This window comes from Colossoma macropomum, unplaced genomic scaffold, assembly GCF_904425465.1.
Source record: "Colossoma macropomum unplaced genomic scaffold, Colossoma_macropomum, whole genome shotgun sequence".
Classification (NCBI taxonomy): domain Eukaryota; kingdom Metazoa; phylum Chordata; class Actinopteri; order Characiformes; family Serrasalmidae; genus Colossoma; species Colossoma macropomum.
Window position 1 is genome coordinate 50,519 of NW_023495863.1, and position 27,165 is coordinate 77,683.

At 37.3% G+C, this 27,165-nt stretch overlaps 1 protein-coding gene and 1 pseudogene across 7 annotated transcripts; both read right to left on the bottom strand.

Annotated features, from left to right (window-relative positions):
* Positions 1 to 5,269: 5,269 nt before the first annotated feature.
* Positions 5,270 to 8,997, bottom strand: LOC118803155 (annotated as a pseudogene).
* Positions 8,577 to 27,165, bottom strand: LOC118803156 (4-galactosyl-N-acetylglucosaminide 3-alpha-L-fucosyltransferase 9-like). 7 transcript variants are annotated; one of them, XM_036563674.1, is made up of 5 exons: positions 27,144 to 27,165; positions 21,959 to 22,199; positions 17,469 to 17,726; positions 16,524 to 16,586; positions 8,577 to 9,873 (listed from the first exon to the last, which is right to left on the bottom strand). In XM_036563674.1, the coding sequence occupies exon 5, from the start codon at positions 9,862 to 9,864 to the stop codon at positions 8,737 to 8,739; it is 1,128 nt and encodes a 375-aa protein (XP_036419567.1). In that variant the 5' UTR covers positions 9,865 to 9,873; positions 16,524 to 16,586; positions 17,469 to 17,726; positions 21,959 to 22,199; positions 27,144 to 27,165; the 3' UTR covers positions 8,577 to 8,736. The 7 variants fall into 7 exon arrangements, with proteins under 7 accessions (XP_036419567.1, XP_036419568.1, XP_036419570.1 ...); XM_036563675.1 differs by lacking the exon at positions 27,144 to 27,165 and adding an exon at positions 10,177 to 10,289 and having other exon boundaries at positions 21,959 to 22,303; XM_036563677.1 differs by lacking the exon at positions 27,144 to 27,165 and adding an exon at positions 21,523 to 21,524 and having other exon boundaries at positions 17,469 to 17,597; positions 21,959 to 22,303.

Sequence of the window (27,165 nt, forward strand, 5' to 3'; positions counted from 1 at the left end):
TCTTCAAGTCATGGATGGCAGTGTCAATTGGCAGTGCTAACGCAGCCAAACAGCAAAAGCTCCTCCCATTAAATCCACTCTCCACATGGTAGGATAAGGAGGGTGCTGAAGCCAATCCAAGCGTTCTTCGGGAGAAAGGCAGGAAACACCCTGGACAGGTCACCAGTCCAGCACAGGGCAGATGCACAGACATAGACATTCACACCAAGGGGCAATTTAGCATCTCCAGTTCACCTGACAGCATGTCTTTGTGGGAGGAAACCAGAGCTCCCAGATGAAACCCACAGGGAGAACATGCAAACTCCATGCTAAAGGACCCTGGTCACCTGAACTGAACCCAGGCCCTTCTTGCTGTGAGGCGACAGCACTATATGTGCAGTTCAGAATCCATTCTGCTGCTGCCATCACCAGTTACATCATCAGTGTAGACCAGTAATGAGGTTTTGGAAGCAGCCATGCATGACAAAGCCATGATACTGCTGACTTTAGTGACGACAATCAAAAGTCCACAGAACATGGGAAAAAAAAAAAACACTATGGATTTTATTGTAGGAAACCAGTATTTACAAATAAAAGCTGGCATTCTGTGTTTTAGTGTAGACAGTATATAAATAGACAGTATTCATTAATACAATGCAAACACTGTCATACTACTTTTGTAACAGAATGTACTTTACAGAATATCAGAATACCCTTTAAAAGAGTTTGATTTTACCCCTGTCCACAATCATGCCAAAGTAAACCACAGTGTGGATTATGTAGATCCACAAACTGAATATCAAACACAGAACACTGAAAGGGCCGGGCAAACATTTACAAGTGAACTGTGGCGCTAAAGGGCAAACCGTTCTGGCTGGGTAGACCATATCGTGGGGGAATTCTTGGAAGGCTTCTCAAGGTTATCCAAAGGGCACAACATACTGTATGTAGTCGTAGCACGTGAACTGGCCTCAGAGTCAAAAGTTCATGTGGCTTTTTAAAGCTGTAATCCTCTGTGGTCATATGCAAATGTTTATACACCCTGGTCAAATGACATGTTTTGTTGATTTTCTAAGTGTAAATAAATTAACACATCCTCTACAGAGAACAAATGGGAAAGTCATTTTTCCACAAATTTTCATGTACAACTGTTTATGTTTAACATATTAGAAGAAATGAAACATTAAATATAAAACGCCTCATAACTTTCACATTTTACATTTTATTTTTCCCAAAAAAGTTAAATTCAGTAAAAACAAAAGCCGAGTATAAAAATGTTCAGAAATGTATTGTCTTCAGGTAATGTGTTAAATTATGGAAACTTAGAAAGTATATACACACAGGGTTAATCAAAAAGATTCATTTGATTTCAAAATAATTTTTCATTTGTTAATCATTACAGAACAATGCAGTACATTGTAAATGGTTTAAGTGAGCATAAAGTTTATATGAAATTTTACAAGTGCTCAGTATAAACCTTCTCTAGCTGTACAGACAACATCAACACCATAGTCAAATTCATCCCATACTGGATTGAGCATGTCAGGGGTCACTGTACTCACGGCTCTTTCAGTGTGATTTCTGAGATCATCCAGTGTTGTGGAACCAACGACGAACGCTCTGAGCTGTTGGAGGACGGATTCACTCTTATTGAAGTGTGTGTATATATATATATATATATATATATATATATTTCAACAAAGCAGTTGTCATCTTGGAGGTGTGTTTGGGGTCGTTATTATGTTGGAAATCTGTCATGCGGTGCAGTTTCTGAAGGGAGGAGATCATGCTCTGCTGCAGAATGTCACAGTACATGTTGGAATTCATGTTTCCCTCAATAACCGCAGCTCCTCAGTGCCGGCAGCACTCATGCAGCTCCAGACCATGATGCTACCACCATGCTTGACCGTAGGCAAGAGACAATTGTCTTGGTACCCCCATTTGGACAGTCCATTCTGTGGCTGTAGACGTTTAGTAGATATTCTATACACTATCAACTTGTCTTTAGTGCTATCATAGTTTTGCTGGTGCAACTGATATATGTAGGTTTTCAGTAAGGACTCAGGTACCATGCAAGAAATGATGGTGTGACATTATGTACCACATTTGAATAAAAACAGGGATTTATTTACATGTTTGTTGACAGTTAGTTGATATTTAGTTTAATGTCTACTGATGGTTGGTTGACATTACAATATAATTGTACCTGAATAAATATACATTAACACTTGTTGATACATACCCTTCAGTCTATACAGACTCTGTAGACACTCTGTTGAGGGTCATAGTAAGATTTCTTGCATTCTCAGTGATAATACAACATGTAGTGTATTGGTTGAGTTTGTGACGTGCTTGTTGAATAATAGATGAAGATCTATTCACATGCTGTTGAGAATCAACTGATAAGCTGATTGGTGAACATTAACTGACAGGTTGTTGGCTGTCTGTAGTAAGAGCAATTTCTCTGAATTGAAAGCATTTATACATGGCAAACTTAAGATGGTCACACAGGACTTGTGGGTGAATTATTGGTATTAATTAATGTATTCAAAATGAATAATAATAATAATAATAATAATAATAATAATAATAAGTGGGGCACCAGTCAAACCATACAAAATAGTCTCAGAATGAGATGCACTTGATGGTTAACTCTGTAGAGATTGTTAATAACAAATTATTTTCTATTATCTGGGAGTAATTTGGTTACTTAATTTTGCCAAAGTTCTTTATTAGCTGTTAGAGCCGATGTGAGAAAACATACACACACACATGAGTAAAAGATCTACAAAACTGAAGAAAAAAAGCAAGTGGTAAAATGAGTGATACAGGACATGTGGATATAGAAAAATGTAGCAGTGTACAGAGAAAAAGAACAAAGCGCAAAAATGCTAACATACAAAACACATTCATAACACCTTACATAAACACTTCATAACATGTTCATGAATGCTTAAAAAAAAATAGTAAACTATACATTTTACATGATATTAATATGGACTACAGTGTCATTTTACCGTGAGATGTTTTTCAAAATAAAAGTCCTCATTTTTTATTTTGAATAACTTTATTATTTTCAGTGGAACTCCTCATTTCTGGACTACCAGCATTAAAATGACCTGGCTTTAACCTTTGGACAGAAAGTGTTTTGACACTTTTTGCCTAGACTTTCAACTCTCAAGGATTTGTATTTTGCACTATGCTATTCTTTCTCCTTTTTACTCTAATGCTTCTTTAAAAATGTACTGTTTATTCAACAGTCTATACATAGTTGTGAAAATGTTATTTTAACTAAGTTTAACTCTCTTGGGGTAAATGCTAACACTGTTAGCCCAATCACTTCGAAGTTTTTTTATTGATGTTCTTCCTCACTTATGGTTTTAGAGAAGGTACAAGTATAACTGTGCATTGGTTATCCTCTGTAATTGACACTTTGAGGTTAAATGTGACATGCAGTGATATTCCAAGGAATGATTCCTTTTTTTTGCATTACTTCAAAGTATAATCAAGTGGTGACTCTTTGACTTTCCTCACTCAGGGTGCTGATAATTTTGTAAGAAATGTCCTCTATAAATTTGCCTTGCTGTGCCTTCACCATAAAAGTGATGGAAGCCAAGTATCCTGACTAAAGTGCCTGTTAAATTTACATTTACATTTACATTTACATCATTTAGCAGACGCTCTTTTCCAGAGCGACTTACAAAAAGTGCTTTGTCTATCCAGAGAAAGAATCTTTGCTAGCTACCAATAGGTTAGAGAGAAAGACAGTCCTAAACTTAGATACTGGTAGAATCAGAAGGTCATTGACACCTAGTGAAAAGGGACAGAGTTAAACACAGAACAGTGCAATACAATACAATACATAAGTGCTGTACAATACATTACAATCAATACTTAATTTAGTGCTCATTTAAGTGCTGTGTAAAGAGATGTGTCTTCAGTCTGCGTTTGAAGACAGCGAGAGACTCTGCTGTACGGACAGCCAGTGGGAGTTCGTTCCACCACCTGGGTGCCAGCACAGAGAACAGTCTAGATGTTTGCCTTCCGCGCGCTTTGAAGGATGGCGGGTCAAGCCGAGCTGTACTCGAAGCTCGAAGGGCTCGTGGTCCAGTTCGAGATTTGACCATTGCCATCAAGCAGGGAGGGGCTGGTCCATTTTTGGCTTTGTAGGCAAGCATAAGGGTTTTAAATCTGATGCGTGCAGCTACAGGAAGCCAGTGAAGGGAGCGCAGCAGTGGGGTGACGTGGCTGAACTTTGGGAGATTGAAGATGAGTCTTGCTGCTGCATTCTGGATGAGTTGCAGAGGCCTGATGGCTGCATCGGAAGACCAGCCAAGAGCGTGTTGCAGTAGTCAAGCCTTGAGATGACAAGAGACTGCACTAGCACCTGGGTGGCCTTTCGAGAGAGAAAGGGTCGGATCCTCCGGATGTTGAACAGGAGAAATCTGCATGACCGAGTTAGGTTCGCAATTTGAGTCGAGAACGATAACTGGCCATCCAGAACCACACCAAGACTTCTTGCCTCTGCTGACGGGAAAATCAGAGAGTTCTCGAATGAGATGGCAGGATCATGATGAGGACCTGTAGTTGCAGGGATGAATAGCAGCTCAGTCTTGCTAGGATTGAGCTTCAGGTGGTGAGCTGCCATCCATGAAGAGATGTCAAATGAAATGAACAGATAGATATGGAATGGAATGAATAAGCATTATGGACCTGTCCCACCACCACACAAAGTTTGAGACTTTAAGTTGATTGACTGTTCAGAGCATATTTATGAGTAATTCACTGTCCATATAGTAAAGTGACACGCAAGACAACATTCCTAAGCGATTCATAGCATTTTAAGGAGCTGTTAATATTTATTATATAGTATATTAACAGCTCCTTAAAATGCTATGAATCACTTAGGAATGTTGTCTTGCGTGTCACTTTACTATATGGACAGTGAATTACTCATAAATATGCTCTGAACAGTCAGTCAACTTAAAGTCTCAAACTTTGTGTGGTGGTGGGACAGGTCCATAATGCTTATTCATTCCATTCCATATCTATCCATTCATTTAACAGGCACTTTAGTCAGGATACTTGGCTTCCATCACTTTTGTGGTGAAGGCACAGCAAGGCAAATTTATAAAAGGACATTTCTTACAAAATTATCAGCACCCTGAGTGAGGAAAGTCAAAGAGTCACCACTTGATTGTACTTTGAAGTAATGCAGAAGTACAATCATTCCTTGGGATATCAGTGCTTGTCACATTTAACCTGAAAGTGTCAATTACAGAGGATAACCAATGCACAGTTATACTTGTGACTTCTCAAAACCATTAAGATGATCCATAAATAAAAAATAAAAAAGAATATTACAGCAAGTTTAACATGCACATGTGTATTCCCACTAAAACCATTTATTTCTATCTTCTCCCTGAGAAATGCTGTATAAATAAAGAGGTAATCTTATTGATTATGAAAAGAACCACTTGAAGAGGTCATGTATCTCTTTATACTCTTTGTGCCTTGCAATATAATCACAGGCACGACAAGTCGGCAGGATAAACTCATCACTCATCACTACATTACTTTGTAATGGGGAATCACAGACATGTATTTTCTCCATTCAAAGTACCTTTTGTAAGCCTCATCGTCCTTGTCCAGTTTAAGGATATGTTTAGCCATCGCTGACGCATCAGGAAAGTCATCTACATGAATGAACGCATCATGTGGAGCGAACTGTTCATAGTTTTCTCTTGGAGGTCCCAACACAATAGGCACAGTCCCCACTGCAAATGGGCCATTTAACTTTTCAGTCATGTAGTCCTTATGGATGGAATTCTCAAACGACAGGTAGAACTTACAGCTTTCCATGATAGGGTAGTAATCTTTATCCTCAAAGTGCGATCCAGCCATTTTTCCATAAACATTCACTTTTATATATTTGCTGAGCTCTTCATAGTACTTCGTCCTGGTTCCTGTTCCAGTATAAGGGTTCATGTTGGACACAAACCAGCAGACGAGCTTGTCTTTCTTTGGAATCTTAAAGTCCTCAACTGGGGTTTTGCTGACGTCCACGTCGTACCTCACAGAGATGTCTGAATCCCGTCTGTAAGTGAGGGTGAGGTTGAAGATGTTTTCCAAACCTGCCTTTGGTCTAGTGTTGGTTGGTGATTCGAGGTTAAACCAAATCCATTTTTGAAAGCGTGGACGAGGATCTTTGGGAAGATTGGACAGATCCTTTTTAATATTTTTGTGGTAGAAGAGAACGGCATCTGACCGCTTGTAGAGATTTCTGTCATCTGTCAGGTGGCACGAATCAATGTTGAATCTTTTTTTACACTCAACGGGGTCGAATCTAAAGTCGTTGGTTTCAGGCCAGTCCCACACTAGCATGATGGGTTTTTCTTGCTGAGGGGCTTTGTTGGGAGTGGGTGTGGGAGTGAGAGTGCAAGTGCAGTTTTTATAAGTTGGTTGAACAGGTTGGGGAACTGGTCGAACATTGCAGCTTGGTTCAAAGTACTGGAAAAATATCACAGATGTACTAAATCCCCCCAGCCAGCATGTAAACATCAGAGTAAAATGGTGTGTCCTAGAATAGCTGGGCATTGTTGATTCCTAAAAAATAACAATAGTAAAAAAAATGGTAATCATTATTATTATTAGTAATGGTAAGTTTATATTTTTTATTATTACAATGTGTATATCAATATTTATAGAGAATATATATATAGATGATTAAAATAACCAAAGACAAGAAATGAAAGCACACATTCCTGTCAGAATTATCCAATCTTACAGAATAATAAGTCATAAGAATCTGAATATGTAAGCATTCAGTACTGTGACCTCAATCATTTCATTTCCAGTCAAAACAGCAATTAAGTACAATGTATTCGTTTTTCAGTGTCAGAAAACTTACATTAAACAGACATGTACTCAGAGGTCATAACAAATAAATGCATCAAAGTTTTCTAAAGAAATCTAGAACTACTGTTCCACACCTCCAAAGTTCAGTCAAGGTTGGTTAGTTATCTGCTTGAATAAAACATAAAGCAATTAGAACTTCAATGAGCACTAGCGATATAAATGCTTATCTTTCTACATATTTACATAGGTTAGGGTTCGGGTTCGCCACTCAACCCTTTTTTTGCACAAACATGAAGATGTTTGAGTAGTTAAAGCAATCAGGAAATTACATGCATTTGAATGGGGCAGCTATAGAAAACTGCCACTGCCAGTAGATGTTAATCATTGACACAGACAGGAACATCACTGCCATTCCAGTAATGCTATGCTAGGTTTTAACCATTCTATGATGCTACCAGGCTGAGAGGGTGAAGGCTAACACATGCTTCCTCCGAGACACTTGAAGCTCCATCTTTTCAAACTGCCGCTGACACAATATGATTAGACTGCCGAACTGCCTATTCTCTTACATCAGCCAACAGAGGGATGGGATGGCTAGCATTGCACCAAGAGGGAGGACTATCCCACCTAGCCAGTGAGAGAGAGGACAGTTATGGTCTGCCATCAACAGGACTTAGATGACTGTGCTCCGTGTGAGCCCCAGTAATTCTGAAGTGTTGGCTGCATGCCAGTCATTGATGACACAAATTCTGCATACAGCTCATAACCAGCTCCTCCCTTCAGTCTGAACTCATGGCAAACGTGGCACATGATAAACAGGCTAATAGCCAAGCATGATTTTGCAAACAGGCCCAAAAGTATTAACCCTTAGAAACCTAAAATGTTGGGGATTTATTTGGTATTTTTGGGTCAATTACAATTGCAATTAAAGTATTTACATGTGACAGGCACACATGCCATATGTTGTTATTTTCAGGAGACCCTGGGCTATTCAGATGTAGGTTTAATGTTCAAATTACATGTTACTCAATCAGACACCTACTGCACATTGTGGTGCTGCTACCCTTTTCTGGTTTTGCACATTATCAGGTGCCCAGTTCAAATCTTAGTGGACCATGCACTAAAGTGCTGTATTACTATTGTTAAAATTAGAGATAGGTGCCACAATCCTTACGTGTTGGCCATTTTTTGCAAATTATAGTTCAATAGTTTAATTTTTTTGCTGAATTTAAGATGTTGGAAAAAAACAAAATATAAAGGCCAAAATTTATGTTATTTTCAGGCAGCTCATAAACAGTAATTGTGCATCAAAATCAGTAAGTATATATATATATATACATATATACACACACATACATACACACATATATATACATATACACACACACACATAAAAAAACAATAATTAAAAAAAGTTGAAAGTCTAGGCAAAAAGTGTCAAAGCACTTTCTGTCCAAAGGGATAAAGCCAGGTCATTTTAATGCTGGCAGTCCAGAAATTAGGAGTTTCACTGAAAATAATAAAGTTATTCATACTAAAAAATAAAGACATCTTTAGGTAAAATGACATTGTATTAATATCATGTAAAACATGTATAGTTTACGAATGTTGATTTAAGCATTCATGAACATGTTATGAAGTGTTTATGTAAGGTGATATGAATGTGTTATGTCGACACCCTTCAAATAAAGTGTTACCGAACTATTATGGTGTCTGAAAGAAAAACAGAAGTGGGACACTTAGTTTATTTAGAGTGGTTCTATTAAGATGATCCATAAATAAAAAATAAAAAAGAATATTACAGCAAGTTTAACATGCACATGTGATTTCCCACTAAAACCATTTATTTCTATCTTCTCCCTGAGAAATGCTGTATAAATAAAGAGGTAATCTTATTGATTATGAAAAGAACCACTTGAAGAGGTCATGTATCTCTTTATACTCTTTGTGCCTTGCAATATAATCACAGGCACGACAAATCGGCAGGATAAACTCATCATTCCAAACTTTGTAATGGGGAATCACAGACATGTATTTTCTCCATTCAAAGTACTTTTTGTAAGCCTCATCGTCCTTGTCCAGTTTAAGGATATGTTTAGCCATCGCTGACGCATCAGGAAAGTCATCTACATGAATGAACGCATCATGTGGAGCGAACTGTTCATAGTTTTCTCTTGGAGGTCCCAACACAATAGGCACAGTCCCTGCTGCAAATGGGCCATTTAACTTTTCAGTCATGTAGTCCTTATGGATGGAATTCTCAAACGACAGGTAGAACTTACAGCTTTCCATGATAGGGTAGTAATCTTTATCCTCAAAGTGCGATCCAGCCATTTTTCCATAAACATGCACTTTTATATATTTGCTGAGCTCTTCATAGTACTTCGTCCTGGTTCCTGTTCCAGTATAAGGGTTCATGTTGGACACAAACCAGCAGACGAGCTTGTCTTTCTTTGGAATCTTAAAGTCCTCAACTGGGGTTTTGCTGACGTCCACGTCGTACCTCACAGAGATGTCCGAATCCCGTCTGTAAGTGAGGGTGAGGTTGAAGATGTTTTCCAAACCTGCCTTTGGTCTAGTGTTGGTTGGTGATTCGAGGTTAAACCAAATCCATTTTTGAAAGCGTGGACGAGGATCTTTGGGAAGATTGGACAGATCCTTTTTAATATTTTTGTGGTAGAAGAGAACGGCATCTGACCGCTTGTAGAGATTTCTGTCATCTGTCAGGTGGCACGAATCAATGTTGAATCTTTTTTTACACTCAACGGGGTCGAATCTAAAGTCGTTGGTTTCAGGCCAGTCCCACACTAGCATGATGGGTTTTTCTTGCTGAGGGGCTTTGTTGGGAGTGGGTGTGGGAGTGAGAGTGCAAGTGCAGTTTTTATAAGTTGGTTGAACAGGTTGGGGAACTGGTCGAACATTGCAGCTTGGTTCAAAGTATTGGAAAAATATCACAGATGTACTAAATCCCCCCAGCCAGCATGTAAACATCAGAGTAAAATGGTGTGTCCTAGAATAGCTGGGCATTGTTGATTCCTAAAAAATAACAATAGTAAAAAAAATGGTAATCATTATTATTAGTAATGGTAAGTTTATATTTTTTATTATTACAATGTGTATATCAATATTTATAGAGAATATATATATATAGATGATTAAAATAACCAAAGACAAGAAATGAAAGCACACATTCCTGTCAGAATTATCCAATCTTACAGAATAATAAGTCATAAGAATCTGAATATGTAAGCACACAGTACTGTGACCTCAATCATTTCATTTCCAGTCAAAACAGCAATTAAGTACAATGTATTAGTTTTTCAGTGTCAGAAAACTTACATTAAACAGACATGTACTCAGAAGTCATAACAAATAAATCCATCAAAGTTTTCTAAAGAAATCTAGAGCTACTGTTCCACACCTCCAAAGTTCAGTCAAGGTTGGTTAGTTATCTGCTTGAATAAAACATAAAGCAATTAGAACTTCAATAAGCACTAGCGATATAAATGCTTATCTTTCTACATATTTACATAGGTTAGGGTTCGGGTTGGCCACTCAACCCTTTTTTTGCACAAACATGAAGATGTTTGAGTAGTTAAAGCAATCAGGAAATTACATGGATTTGAATGGAGCAGCTATAGAAAACTGCCACTGCCAGTAGATGTTAATCATTGACACAGACAGGAACATCACTGCCATTCCAGTAATGCTATGCTAGGGTTTAACCATTCTATGATGCTACCAGGCTGAGAGGGTGAAGGCTAACACATGCTTCCTCCGAGACACTTGAAGCTCCATCTTTTCAAACTGCCGCTGACACAATATGATTAGACTGCCGAACTGCCTATTCTCTTACATCAGCCAACAGAGGGATGGGATGGCTAGCATTGCACCAAGAGGGAGGACTATCCCACCTAGCCAGTGAGAGAGAGGACAGTTATGGTCTGCCATCAACAGGACTTAGATGACTGTGCTCCGTGTGAGCCCCAGTAATTCTGAAGTGTTGGCTGCATGCCAGTCATTGATGACACAAATTCTGCATACAGCTCATAACCAGCTCCTCCCTTCAGTCTGAACTCATGGCAAACGTGGCACATGATAAACAGGCTAATAGCCAAGCATGATTTTGCAAACAGGCCCAAAAGTATTAACCCTTAGAAACCTAAAATGTTGGGGATTTATTTGGTATTTTTGGGTCAATTACAATTGCAATTATAAAGTATTTACATGTGACAGACACACATGCCATATGTTGTTATTTTCAGGAGACCCTGGGCTATTCAGATGTAGGTTTAATGTTCAAATTACATGTTACTCAATCAGACACCTACTGCACATTGTGGTGCTGCTACCCTTTTCTGGTTTTGCACATTATCAGGTGCCCAGTTCAAATCTTAGTGGACCATGCACTAAAGTGCTGTATTACTATTGTTAAAATTAGAGATAGGTGCCACAATCCTTACGTGTTGGCCATTTTTTGCAAATTATAGTTCAATAGTTTAATTTTTTTGCTGAATTTAAGATGTTGGAAAAAAACAAAATATAAAGGCCAAAATTTATGTTATTTTCAGGCAGCTCATAAACAGTAATTGTGCATCAAAATCAGTAAGTGTGTATATATATATATATATATATATATATATATATATATATATATATATATATATATATATATATATATATATATATATATATATATATACACATACACACACACACACACACACACACTCATCTGGACACTTCTGCACAATCCAATGCATAATTATTTGTTGAATTTAACATGTTGAACCCAAAAAAAAAAAACATAACTTCTGCCCTGGTATAATATTTTATGTCACATTTTCTGGTGTAGGTTTAATGTTTCTTGTTAAACTCTTGTGTACTAAAAATGCAGAACTCACAAAATTTGCGGTGTTATTATGCCGGTTCTATGTTGGTATATGAGGGATGAAGTGGGAGGGGAGAGACAGGCAGACAGACAGAAAGTAGTTACATGCAAATGTTTGGCCACCCTAAGTTAAATAATGTTTTAATGATTTCCTAAGTGAACACACCTCTGCACATTTTAACACACAGTTACTGTTTTTTGCAGCATATAACATGTTGGGAAACCAACCTAAAATATGGCCTATGTAAATATATGTAAAAATGTAAGAACTACACAATTCTATACTATATAATTTATGTAAAATCGTGGGAAATATCTTTTCAAAAAGCAAGACCCAAGGCAGAGGTCTTCGTCTTCAGTTTTGGTCCTGAAGAGCCGGTGTCCAGCAGTTTGATAATTACTCTACTTAAGCACACCTGCTAAACCTGGTAGGCAACAGATGAGTTCTATTCTACACTATATTGCCAAAAGTATTCACTCACCCATCCAAACCATTGAATTCAGGTTTTCCAATCAATTCCATGGCCACAGGTGTATAAAACCTGTGGGACCTAGGCATGCAGACTGCTTCTACAAACATTTGTGAAAGAATTACAGCTGACGTCTGGGTGACATTTTAAGGTGTCCGAGTGTGTGTTTTATAAATGGCCATTTTGTCAAATGGTTAAGTTACTCATCTCCTGTATGGGACAGCAGGTTCAGTTCCAGAGCAAAAAAGAAGGCTCGTACGGTTTGTGCCGGTAATGTAATACGTCTTTCTGGCGCTGCATGTACGAGCTAATTAGATCTGTTCTGTCATCGCCGCTCTAATGATGTGTTTACTACGGAAACTCATATGATAATGATAAAAGTATGATTTATTGTGCAGACCTAGTGACCAGCCTTCTACTGCAGGGATAGACGACACCCGACTACATTAGACTTTTACGAGGCTGTAGTCAGCTTCTCATTCACCAGCTTCTTGTTCTAACTTTCATTGTGGCACCTCTTGCACCATTTAAGGTGGAATGGGAAAATTTGAGCAAGAAGTCGGTGAATGAGAAGCGACTACAGCTATGGTGACCAGCAGTCTGTGCGCCATTCTTCAGGGTCAAAGGGTGAATTAGCAGATATAGGCTACACACATATATTGACTCCAGCGTTTAAGACTACTTATTGTTGAGACTGTGTTAGAACGACCAGCAGAGCTTTATTTAACTGTAAAGGAGGATTATTTTATTTTTACCTACAAATCTAACTCTGCTGTGAAGCCACAACAGGGCAGTAGAAGAGCTTCATGTTGCCGACCCCTGATATAGACGATGCCCCCTCAATTTCTACCTTTCCCCTCTTTCTCTGCTGTTGTAATACTAAAACTTCTGCTAGCTATGAAGGGAGAGTTTGTTCCAATAACATCATCAGAGTCATCAAAGGCTGTGCAATTCATAAACTAATGAAAAACATGCACGGTCAAAATTCCAAAAATTTAATTCATGTACCCCTGAAAAAGACCAGTCCCCCCAAAAAACAGTGTAGTGAGCAGAAAATTAAACCTGGCTTTACTCAATGTACAGTCACTAAATAACATTTCTGATTCGAGATCTTAATGAAGAGCAGATCGCTGTTGTCGGAACAAAACATTGTATCTCCATTTTTGATGTTTTTCAGTTTTTGACATAATTTGAAAATACCTGTTGCCCTTTACATCCTATATAAATTTCACGATGAATGGACTAAGAGAAATGACGCAAATGACTTGGAAAAAACTCTGGTTCCATTGACTTACATTAAAAGTAAAGTAGTTTTTTCCTTCTCCTGTAAAGTTGTCATTTTGGAGATACAAGGTTTTCTTCCAACAACAGCCATAAGTTTCATTTTGTGTTTCTTTTAGGTTTCTATTTCACTGGCTCAGTGAAAATGGCACAGTAACTCTACCTGAAGCTGCTCCTACAAATTTACTACAGATTTATGCCTACAGTAAGCCAGGGCAGGCGAGGAGGAGTTGCATGCATTTATATTTGTGACTTTAACTGCAAAAACATGTCATGTTATACAAACATGAATGTATGTCTTTTGAGTATGCTGCATTTTTTGGCAGAAACTGAGTAATTAATATCAGTTGTATCCACAAGCGGTGATAAAATTCTTCACTCTGGGGACTTTAACTTTCATATTGATTTGAAGCAGCACATGGGCAGCTCTACCCACAAGCTAGGTCACATCCTGGATCTGGTAATCATTAAAGGTTTAAACACAAACATGTTCCTCATCATTGATGTTTTATTATCAGATCTTTTTTGTATTTCCTTTCAAATCAATTTAGAAGTAAGGAAGAAAGTGCCTGAAAGTTACTCAGAAATGGTTGAGAGAAACATTTATAATAGTTCAGCAAATACAGCTTTGACTCCCTCCTGTAAAGATCTGCTCTTTGATCTAAATGCTAGATTAAGGGAAATTCTTGACATTCTCGCTCCAGTCAAATGGAAGAAAAACTGGCATACTCATAAAAATCCATGGATAAATGTGGAAATACGCCAGCTTAAGAGAAACTATCATAAATCAGAGCTTATGGAGGAAAACTAAGCTGTAGGTACTAGACAGTCCAATCTCTTTAGTGTCATTTAGTGTAACTAATTAACACAAAGATAAGACCAAAGTCCTTTTTTCCACCATAGACTGACTAATTAACCCCAGCTTTTCTGCTAGTGTTTCTCATAGTGATTTATCTTCAAAAATGAAAGAGTTTTCAAAAGAGTTTGCAATTCATTTTCAAAATAAAATAAGACTTAAACAGGGCGTAGCTCAGCCGACTGAAACAAGCTCCTATAAACTTCCTGATAAGCCACCTACATGAGTCATCTTTCTGTTATCAATTTTCAGGAGTTTACAACTGTTAAACAAATTACATTCATCCACATGACCTTGATCCTGTTTCTACTTTTCTCCTGAAGATAGTTTATCATGTTCAAAGTGACGTTTGAACTATTGTAACTTGTTCCTTGTCAACAGAGAACAACAGAGAAACCTCTGCTAAATAAGAGAAGCACAGAACTTTCAGTACTAAATAATTTTAGACCAATTTCAAACCTTTTTTAAGTCTTAGAAAAAATTGTTTTCAAACAATTAAGTGCATATCTAATATTAAACACGTTATATGAGAAGTTTCAGTCAGGTTTTCGTTCTAACTACAGTACTGAGAGAGTATTTGTTTGTGTTGTCAATGACCTCAGGCTCAGTGCTGATGCACAAAATCCTTCCTTTCTAGTCTTTTTGGATCTTAGTGCAGCTTTTGATACTGTTGCTCACAAGATTGTAATCCACCATCTTGAATACTGGGTAGGTCTCTCAGGCACAGGTTTATAATGGTTTAAATTATATTTAGTTCATGGTTTCACTGAGAAATTGTTCATCAAAAAAAATGTAACATTTCTTGTGGAGTCCCACAAGGTTCAGTTTTAGGGCCTTTGCTTTTATCCTTGTACATGTCACCTCTAAGTGATGTCATTAGGAAACATATCAATTTTTAAAACTATGCTGATGACACAGAATTAAACATTCATTCCTTCTAATAACCAACACTCTAATGACAAGCTTACCAGCTGTGTGTCAGATATTTCTCAGTGGATGTCACAAAATTTTCTACATCACAAAAGTTGATCTTTGTTTCTAAAACTCAAAGAAAGCTGCTTTATGAGAAGCTCTGTTCTTTAGCTTCATACCAAACCTGAGGTATGAAACCTGGGTGTGATCTTAGACTCTGAGCTCTGTTTTATCCCACGTGTAAACACAGTCACTATAGTAGCTTTTTAAATATCACTAAAGTTTGGCCTTAACTATCTCAGAGCGATGCAGAGAAACTTGTTTGTGCATTTGGTACAAGCAGAGTTGATCACTGTAATGGTCTTCTTACTGGACTTCCTAAGAAAACAGTACATCCTGTACAACTCGTACAAAATGCATCAGCATCCTAACAAAAACAAAACAGAGAGATCAGCTCACTCCCATTTTGAAAGAACTGCACTGGCTACCTGTATCGTTCATGACAGATTTTAAAGGATAGATTTTTCTGCTACTAGTTTTTCGGCTCTAAATAACATTAAAGCACCACTTACATCACAGAGTATCTCTGTTAATGTTCAAACACGTGATTTTAGATCTGCAGATACTGATCTTCTGCAAACACCTTCCATCAAATACAGGAAATGTAGAGAGACTGTTTAAGTTATTCAGCTTCTAAACTGTGGAACTCAATTCCACCTTTTATTAGACAGTCAAGCTCAGTGCTCACTTGAAAGAAACATTTAAAAACGTATCTCTTTAACTTAGCATTTAATGAAAACTCTGTCTCTTGGTATTTATCTTTGTAAACTAATCTTTGTCATTTTCTTATGTGATTTTAAATTAGTGCTCACTATTTCTTGTATCACTGTTAAGCTTTATCACCTGTCTGTAAGGCACTTTGAGCTGCCACTGGCATGAAAATTGCTCTATGACATCTGCAATGCAAGCTATGGGTTAATGCATTAAAAACCTTTCCTGCATGTTTGACTTTATAGATTTTTAGTCTATACCGAAATACATATTTTTGTTTATTAATTACATCAGGTTTGCAGTATAACACTGAGATTTTTGGCAGGAAACCTACCTCAGAAAAAATTGAGAGTACTGAGTGTGGAATTAGCAAATGTGTGACTCTGTAAAGAACAAAATCTGTGATAATTTGACAATTTGGATTCTCCTCCTACACACACACACACACACACACACACACACACACACACACACACACACACACACACACACATATTGCTGTTACCTTAGTCGATTGGAAGCTGCAGACTGGTGGCTGTCAGATGGGTGACTGTACCTTGGGTAGATTCTGTTGGGGTAGACATATACAAACAATCAAATGCTAGCATAGACAACAAGGGCAGCAACACCTATAATTTACTGTTTCTATGCTATACTTGTGTTAACAAGGTGGCTAGATAGTGATAAAATGAAAACTGAAGAAAGTTTGTCTTACATGTAATTATCATGATGGTCAACATACTAAAAACAATGCTAACATTAGCTAAGTAACTGAAAAATAAACGTTTCTCACTGCCCAGCTGCTCGGAAACCTCCTCAGCCTCCTTAACAAGCTTTGCGATCGCAATGTTTTATGACATTTGTGACAAGCAAATCATACAGCATATGAGTTAAAGTTTGGAAGAGGAACATTCTATATGTACTTCTGAACTACCACTTCTTGATTTTACACATAAAAAAAAAAATTAGCTCATTTTCTAAAGCAATACTGCTTGCTAATTTACTTTCTGGGTAACTGGTTATCAAGAGAAAGCAAGGTTTTCTTTCAGAAGCTCAGCCAGTGAAGAAAGGAAAGATGGCAAAAAAAAAAATTAAAAACCCAGCTTCCAAGAAACCCTGCCAGAGAGATTCAGTGGTTTCAAATGAAGATATTCTCAAGGCAGTTAATGCCCTTTACGACTGCTTTACTACACTGGAACCGCAGATTGTCTCTAAAACAGTGGACTTTGCAAGTGAACAGTTGAAATCTCTGGGAAGGAGAGTGATCGCAACTGAGAAAAAAAGCTTGAAAAAAGAGCATCAGTTAGCTTCAGAGCAGGTGTGAGCATGCTAAGAGGTATACCAGGCAATGGAATCTGGGGGTGGTGGGCCTCGAGGGGTCAGGAAAAGCAAATCTCACAGCCAAGGCGTTTGACATTCTGAAATCCCTCCTTCCAGACAATACACCCACCTTGCAATGTTTTGTTGACTCAGTTCACACAATTGGCCAACCTTGAGATGGCACCCAGCCTCACCATGTTATCATTCAGTTCTCAATGTGTTCCTGCAGGGATAAAGTGTGGAAAGCTTCCAGAGGTTGCTGTGGTGTTGAAGCAAAGAAGAATTAGCTTCACTGAAGATCTTACTACAGAAGAGAGGCAGGCGAGAAAACAGCTGCGGCCACGGGTGAAAGCAGCAGAAGATTCCTTCATTGAAGGGAAAAAAGTGTCTGTAAGCAAAAACAATGATCTTGCGTCAGGTACTGGTTGACTGTGTCACGCAAGTAAATTCAACACATGGTTTAACATCCTAGATAACAGTGTCATAGTTCATAATTGTTGCGACATCCAAGTTAAAGGTTTTTTCTTTACAATGTCTAGGTTTTATTGTAGTAGTTTGAAATTTGTTTGTACGCAAAAGCAGGAAAAGAAAATCCCTATATATTTTTGCTAGATGCTGTAATGCAAGCATAATTTTATTTCAAGAGACTCGCTCATGTGATAATTCTGGTGATCTAAATGGGGTAACCAAGCTTCCTCTTCCCATGCATCCCACCATTCTGCTGGTTCAAAGGGGACATGTTGGATTCTGTCACTTCAGAGGAAGGCAGGTGGATTATTATTGTCTTCAGATTAGAAAATTAATTTAGTTGTTGTATGTAATCTTTAGGGAAATAATACAGATGTTCAGGTCAAGTTTATGTTTCTGCAGTTGGCTTCCAAAGTAACTAGTGCATTGAACAAATATTCAGGTACCTTTAGAACAATTGGAGGGACTTTAATGATGCTCCAGATTTGACCGAACCCCTTTAAGAAAGGTCACGTTTACCAAATTTAAACCCCCCTGGTTTATGAGTGATCAGTCAGCCCTAATTGAAGTAGTGTCTACATAAAAAGAAATTAATTATGGCAGAATGTCATCATTTTATAGAAAAGGTAAAGAAGAATAGAAGATGGTTATTATACTAGTTATTTTCTTAGAGTGGAAAAACAATTATAAATGATAACTTCTTTCATATAAGTTCATCCTATGGTCAATTACATAGATCTGCATTTTAGGAAGATAAGTGTCTTGAATATGTCAAATATTAGGTCTGTAGCCCCTATATATCAAACCAGTCTAATCAAGCATGTGAAGAACAGCTTGTAAGAAGTGAGATTTTATTAAATTTGATTAAATTTAATTTATTAAAGCTTATTAAATGTAGACCATAAGATTTTCTGTCTTATATATGCCAAATCACTAAAAAAAGGTCTAAATGAAATAATATAAAGCCTTCAATATGGTTCCCAACTTGCAGATGACACTTTTCTCTTTCTGAAAGATAAACATCACATTTTTTTCAGTAAATTCTTTGGTTAATAGGTTTTCTGAGGCACCTTGGTTAAAACTAAATTTGTCAAAATGTGAAATCTCAACGAATGTCATGAAATTTCATGTACCTGCTGAGAAAAAAAGTCAAGTATCTTGGCATTACTATTTCCAAGAATGTTTGTGAGAAAGAATCTCAACTTTTCTCCTAAGTTGACCCCTTAACAATCAAGGTTTATTTCACACTAAGACTTAATATTCAGAAACTACAGGGACTTCAATGCAAAATAATTGAGCTATTCTTAAAGAAGTGTGTAATAAAAACTTTGGGCCATAATAAAACATAAGGGGTATAATAAATAAAAAAAATATATATATTTAATAATTGACTTCAAAGAGATTTGACAATTTTAGAGGGAGCCCATTGACCAATGCTGAAGGTGTCTAGATTTGTTTATCCTGCTTTATAGCATATGTTCAAGATTCTACCTGTAAACTCATTTGTACAGTTTGTTTTGAAGAATAAGCAACACCAGCTAAAAAAGGAAATTCTCTCAGGTTCAAGAACTGAAGGAGGTTTTACTTTTTTTTATTTAAACTACACATTTAAAGTTCAATGGCTTAAGAACTGGCTTAAAATACCATATGGAATTAAACTGATAAGTTGAATTTTAAATGGTATTTTATACCATATAATATCTTCCAAGCAGTTGGAGGTTCACGTCTTTTACTATCATGCAATTATTCAATTACTAAGTCTCCCATTTATATTTCTAAATTTTATCAGCAAGCATTACTGGCCTGGAAGTTATGCACATAATCTCTCCACATAAATGCTGTATATGGAACAATAGTATTATTACAGTTAAGAAGAAATCTTTGTTCCTGTAAAGCTGGAAAGATAACTGTTTATATTATGTAGTTGTTTTTTGGATGCGCCAGGTTGACTACTTTCATATAGAGATTTCATAAACAAGTGGTCCTTTCATATAAAATATAGATGATATTACTGTAATTAAGGCTATACCTCAAGGTCTATTAATGCTGATGAAATCTCATTTGCCATTTTGTAGTGTTGCTAAATTTAAACTTTAAGCTTTAAATTAATGGTAGGAACATTCAGAGTATGAGCTGTTCTGACAAACATATTAGGGAAGAAAAATTCTGCCTTGAGGCTCGTCATTTTGGAATTGTCAGACGTCCCTTCCTTCCTCTTTTGCATTTATAATAAAGTGCAAGAAATACACTTAGATCCTGCATAACATTTACTTGTGTAGTTCATGTGTAATTCTGTAATCAATCCTAATTTATAGATAGATACAGAGCAGAATTGTTAATTTTGCACAAAGGTTCCAGAGACCATATATTTTTAATGTGACTAAAGAATTTTGGAAAGATTTATCCAAATATATTGTTTAGATGAATCTGGATACACTGTAGATATAAAACTTAAGAGGTGTGATTGCTGGTCTTAATTGTAGCTTCTCTTCTGGATATTTTATTTTGAACCTGATGATCACTTTTGGTTAATACTACTTACAAAAGACAAATTTGGTAAATGAAGCCTTGCCTCAGTGTGTCTGTTGAATGCAATTTATTTATTGAGTCTCTTAAATGCCTTAGCCATAAAAATTATACTATTATCATATGTATATGAAGGATTTAAGTTTGCTGGAAGAAAGAAAATATTGTGTTTTTTTTTTTTTTATACTTTATTTTTATCCTTTTCTTCATGTTTAGTTGATGCTTTTTAATACATATATCTGTAGTTTATCTTTAATAAGAGTGTTCTTGTTTGTAACATTATATGCATGTTAATAAAAAAACCCTGGATAAAAACTTGATTTTTGGCAGTTCTTGCTGCTACTGTCCATCTTCACCTAATTCAGGTATGAAAACTGCGAAAACACTCATAAACTCAGTGGAGCCGAGTCTGTTCTGTTAGCAGCACCACATCGCCATGCTTAATTTGATCTCTCGAGGCTGATGTTAGCTTCCTACTGGAACTGGTGCAGCAGTTACAGACTAGCGCCCAACAGCCGTCTGAGCTACGAAATTTAGCTGAAATAGGAAATAAAAAAAAGAAGTTCCATATTATTATAATTAGCTCCATATAATCTCTCTTCACTGTAGGAGTTACAATCAGCAAACCGGAGTCGAACCAGAGCCAGTTTGAGTAACCTGGCCTCTTCCTGTTTCCCCCAAGTCTACCCAACAAGTTGTTAGCTAACGCTGCTCGTACTGTGAAGGCTCAAATATACACAAGCATACTTGCTTTGTTTTATAAAATACACCAAACAAAGTGCAGATAATCCCTACAATTATAATACTCGAGGCAGAGTAACGTTCATTTTCAGTCGGCTACGTTATTTGGTCACAGTATTATAGCGTAAGAGAGAAAATGTATCTTCCTCAGCAGCAGCGGTTTGCAGAGGAGAGGTGTGTGAACAGTGAGCGAGAGGTGAGGAAGGCAGCTAGAAAAACAATGTAAAAACTGAGCGGATTAAAAACCTGAAATTAAAGAAATGCTCGTAACTACAAAACTACAACTGAAGCTTAGAGACTTCTCAGTCACACTCAGCTGTGTGACTTCGGCTGCTTTCCGCTCCGCAGGGTCCCAAAGCGATACCGTTATGTTCTCTACACACTTGAGTACAGGGTGTCGGTTAAAGAAACTGCAGTTGATGAAGATACTTTCATTCGCAACGTCCAACAGCTTCAGCAGACCTGCAATGACTGTGGGGGTAAACTTTCCTGCAGCTTCCTGTGAAGCGATAGACCGTTATTCTCTACTCTGGGTGCGGTTTGAACTTCCCATCCCACAGGGATCATTTAAGGCGTTTATTTTATCGCAGTAGCCTGTGGGGCAGCGGCTCATGGGAACTCAGGGCTAAGACGATTAATTTACATCGGTCCAAACTCAGAATTCGGCCAAAAAAAGTCGCATTTCTGGCCGTAATTTCCGGATCCTCCGCGTTCTTTTGAAATGGGACGGTGCTTAGCATATGGCCGAGAAATGGGGTCTTCGAAGGTCGCAGCCCCGGAGATGACGAGACGCAGCGAACGTTAACATGGTTTAGTATCTTTTGGGAGCCACCAAAACATTTATCACACTCAGACATAACGGTTCAGTTCAACTGAAGTACTTACAGAGGCTGGAGTTCCCCGTGGAGGACCGCGCTCACACAAGAACACTTCTTCCGTTACTCTTTACTGCCTCTCTTTCACTTTCTTTCTCCTCGTCATCCTTTTCTTCCGCCTTCTGTGATTTTAACGGCAGTTATCGTCCAGATGTTGCAGTACTGCCACCTTTTTTTCTTTTTTCCTTTAAAATCACGAGTTCACAATACAAAGACAGGGCAGGGGTAGCCAAAAAAAGGGCAAAACGAGTCTGGAAGAAAAACATAGGCAATATGTTAGCTTCTGTGTGTAGTCTTGTGGTGTGTAGTGTGTGCTGTGTGCTGTGTGTGTGTGTGTGTGTGTGCTGTGTTTGAGTGGGTGGGTCACTCACTGTCCCTCATTTTGTGGCAGATTTACAGTATTGCCAGATATCAAAAGGCAGGATTAAACATTTGAAACGTAACAATTGAAGAAGTCCCAGTTTCATCGGAAGAGAGAATAATAATAATAATAATAATAATAATAATAATAATAATTTCATAATTAATGCTAATAACAATAATAATAATAATAATAATAATAATAATAATAATAATAGATCAAGTAGTATTAAAAACAGATAACACAGTAGTTTGGGGAAACATAAGTACATAAGGTTATTTACAAACAGGGTCATAAATTGTCTTCTGTGTGTGTGTAGTATTTTTGTGTGTGGTGTGTGTGTGTGTGTGTGTGTGTATGTGTCTGTTGTGTTTGGGTTAGTCACTCACTGTCCCTCATACTGTGGCAGGAAGATATATATATATATATATATATATATATATATATATATATATATATATATATATATATATATATATATATATATCGTACTTTCTCTCTTCTCTCCTAACAGGATGGGCAGTTTGTCATTATCAAAGCGGCTCTCAGTCTTTTCAAGTAGAAGAAACGTCTTGTTGGCCTTTTTGTTATAGAGAATATTAATCAGGGACTCACAGAGCACTTAAATCTATGATGAACAATCTAAAATCAGGTTTATTGGAGGTAATTCTGGCTTTGGGCAAATAGAGTTTTCAATTAGGCTATAAGCCTAATAGGCTATAAGCCTAATGGCATCATCGATGAAAGAAAGACCTGCATTAACCAAAAGAAACAACATACTTGTCTCATTAATATGAAATGAACAATATGAATATGAAATTAACAAAGACACCTCATTCCAAAAAGCTTTATAAATAAACACAAGAAAAAACGAACAAATGTACAATTGTTTCCAGTTCTGTGTTACAGAAAGTGCGTTGTGATGTTACATTAATATGAAACAACATGGGTGAATTCCATGAAGTATCTTGAGATGGGGTTCTTTTGCCGTATTGACTACAAAATATCTTTTATCCATCGGTAAGCAAAACAAATCCCTTTTCCATTTAACCAAACCTTCAATTTTGAGCTTTGAGTTTTCACCTGCTAATGAAAGATATTTGCATTGGGCCTTGATGAGATGGAGTAATTTAGGTGATATTTTCTTTAAGAGTATTATAATCCTTCTGTGTCAAATTCCATCCCAAGATACTGATGAACAGTATTGATAAAGTTCACAGTTTACATTTAACAAATGAGTTACAAATGCTAAACCTTTTTCATATCAGTCTTTTTTGAATATATATAAATTATGTTCATCATTCCATAAAATAGTAGCATGAGGAGTAAGGTTATGCTTGAAGGCCATTTCCCATGCTTCTAGCGCCTGCTTGTGGAGGTTGGCAAACTTTACAGGGAGTTTATTACACTTTTTCTGCACACTTATGTCTGCACATTCGCACTTTGTACTTTTTGTTCCATGTTGCTCCTTGTTGTTCCTGGAGGAACGTAATTTCACTCCACTGTGTACTTGTACATAGATGGAATGACAATAAAAGCCTCTTGACCTTGACCTTGACTTGAAATCACATGCCAGTAAAAATTTCAACCACCACATTTTTTTTTATTCTTTTGAGTATATAAAACCAAAATGAGTTGGTAGCACCTAAACATCCAATTAATCTTAAAAATGTAATTGATAGTGCTGAAATCTAGAACATTGAAACCACCATCTTTGTAAGGCCTAATTATTGTTTTTTGCTTTATATACACCATTTTATTATTCCAAATAAACTTAAGTATCATTGAGTCTATAGTTGCACAGGTTTTGAGAAAACTACTCAGCACTGTAGCTCAGTGATTACTTTAATGTAGAAATATGATGCTGTGTCTCTGTGTTGATTGTGTTCAGGGCACTTGCTAATGTTGCTAGAGGCTGAGTAGGAATAGTTAAACCTGTTGGACTTTTCTCCTCTAAAATGAAGCGCAATAAGTGCAAATCTGTGTAGGGTTATGTGGGTTACGGTTCTTCTCTGCTTTGCAAAACCCGTCTCAGGCCAATTCATCATGATTCAGACGCCGATTTTTTGCGGAATATGTTCCGGCGTCATACAAAGTTCTGATGATTTTAAGTTTTGGTGTATGTGCTGTGGCCATGTCAAACTAACCTTTCCGTCCATGTTGGAGGAACTACCATACATGCTAACTGCTCTCCTATTAACCACACTGAGGCTGAAAGATTTTTAAGGAAGAGCTAAAAACTGGCGACCTTCCATCGCCACTCTGTTAAACTCTGCAGGTGGAAGTTTAATAACACTACTGTTTACAGCCAGATGTGATGACACAGTGGCTGAGAGAAAGGTCTATTCAGTGTTCATTCATTTTAAAGGCATCTTTTCAGTCTAGCCATCTTAAAAAAATGAAATACTCATTTTCTCCCTTCAACACTGTTTTAACAAGAAGTTGATTCTGTTTATTTAATAATTCCATCAGTTTCCAGACAGTTACCAGTATTGGCCTGAGTCTTTTATTTCTATATGTGGGCCACATATGTCAAGCCACGCGTGGCCCAGTTTGGTTGTTCAGAGCTCAGCTGCACCTCATACTACAGGTGTAGTACAGGGATCATCCTAGGCCCTAATGACGAGTCCGACATTGCATCAGATATCCTGCGTCCCAGCCGTTTGTGGCCCGATAGCACGCTGCTAGCTGGGATGCTTGACCTCTGCAGTGAGGGGGTCAGTGGCTTTAGTAGGCTAAGGGGTAATTTGCTGTCATGGTTTGTAGCTTTTTGTGACACATTTTCAAAATTAATATCTACCAAGACCCAGGTGAGCATGCATATATATATATATATATATATATATATATATATATATATATACACACACATATACACACACACACACACACACACACACCAGGTGAAATAAGTATTGAACACGCCACCAATTTTCTAAGTAAATATATATTTCTAAAGGTGCTATTGACATGAAATTCTTACCAGAGAAAACGACCCATCCAATCCACACATGCAAAGAAATCAAATCATCGATGTCCATAAATTGGTGTAATAATGAGAAATGACACAGGGAAAAAGTATTGAACACATGAAGAAAGAGAGGTGCAAAAAACCATGGAAAGCTGAAATCTATCAGTAATTAGAACGCAATCCTGCCACTTAGTGCAAATTAATATCAGATAGTTCAACTGGTGGCCTATAAAAAGGTCTCTCATTACCAAGGTGGCACACGAGAAACATCTCATGATGGGTAAAACCACTGAGCTCTCTCAAGACCTTCGCAACCTTATTGTTGCAAAACATACTGATGGCATTGGTTACAGAAGAATTTCTAAACTACTGAAGGTTCCAGTGAGCACTGTTGGGGCCATAATCCAGAAGTGGATAGAACATTATTTCACCATAAACCGGCCACGACCAGGTGCCCCCCGCAAGATTTCAGACAGAGGAGTGAAAAGAATTATCAGAAGAGTTGTCCAAGAGCCAAGGACCACTTGTGGAGAGCTACAGAGAGACCTGGAATCAGCAGGTACAATTGTTTCAAAGAAAACAATAAGTAATGCACTCAACCGCCATGGCCTGTATGCACACTCACCACGCAAGACTCCACTGCTGAAGAAAAAGCATGTTGAAGTGTGTTCTAAGTTTGCTTAACAACATTTAGACAAGCCTGTGCAATACTGGGAGAATATAGTCTGGTCAGAATTGAGCTCTTTGGATGCCATAATACACACACCATGTTTGGAGGTCAAAAGGCACTGCATATCACCCCAAAAACACCATACCAACAGTGAAGTTTGGAGGTGGGAACATCATGGTGTGGGGCTATTTTTCAGCATATGACACTGGCACGCTTCATATAATTGAAGGAAGGATGAATGGACAAATGAACCGAGACATTCTTGATAAAAATCTGCTGCCATTTACCAGGATGATGAAGATGAAACGAGGGTGGACATTTCAGCAAGACAATGATCCCAAACACACAGCCAAGGAAACTCTCAATTGGTTTCAGAGAAAGAAAATAAAGCTGCTAGAATGGCTCAGCCAATCACCTGACCTGAACTAAAGGAACTAAAGCTCAGAGTTCATAGAAGGAGCCCACGGAACCTTGAGGATTTGAGAAGTGTTTGTGTGGAAGAATGGGCCAAAATCACACCTGAGCAATGCATGCGACTAGTTTCTCCATACAGGAGGTGTCTTGAAGCTGTCATCACCAACAAAGGCTTTTGTACAAAGTATTAAATAAATTTCAGTAAGTGTGTTCAATACATTTTCCCTGTGTCATTTCTTATTATTACACATAATTTATGGACATCAATGGTTTGATTTCTTTGCATGTGTGGATTGGATGGGTCGTTTTCTCTGGTAAGAATTTCATGTCAATAGCACCTTTAGAAATATATTTACTTAGAAAATTGGTGGCGTGTTCAATACTTATTTCACCTGCTGTGTGTGTGTGTGTGTATTATATATATATATATATATATATATATATATATATATATATATATTATATATATATATATATATATATATATATATATATATATATATATGTATATATGTCTTTTTCTTTACAGGACAGAACAAACAAGCCAGAATATATGTGGTAAGCTGAGGGAACACTAGATTTATTGACAGATTAATAGAAAAATATTTGGTTAATACAGTTCTATGCAAAAGCCAGAGACCAGCCTTCAGTGATGTGATTTTCTATTTAAAACAGCCATTTTATACAAAAGCAGAAAACATGTATTTAACAGATAATTTCTCAGAAACCTCAATAGCTAAATACCACATTATTCAATATTTAGTGTGTCCACTCTTTACCTTTATTGCAGCTTCCTTTCTT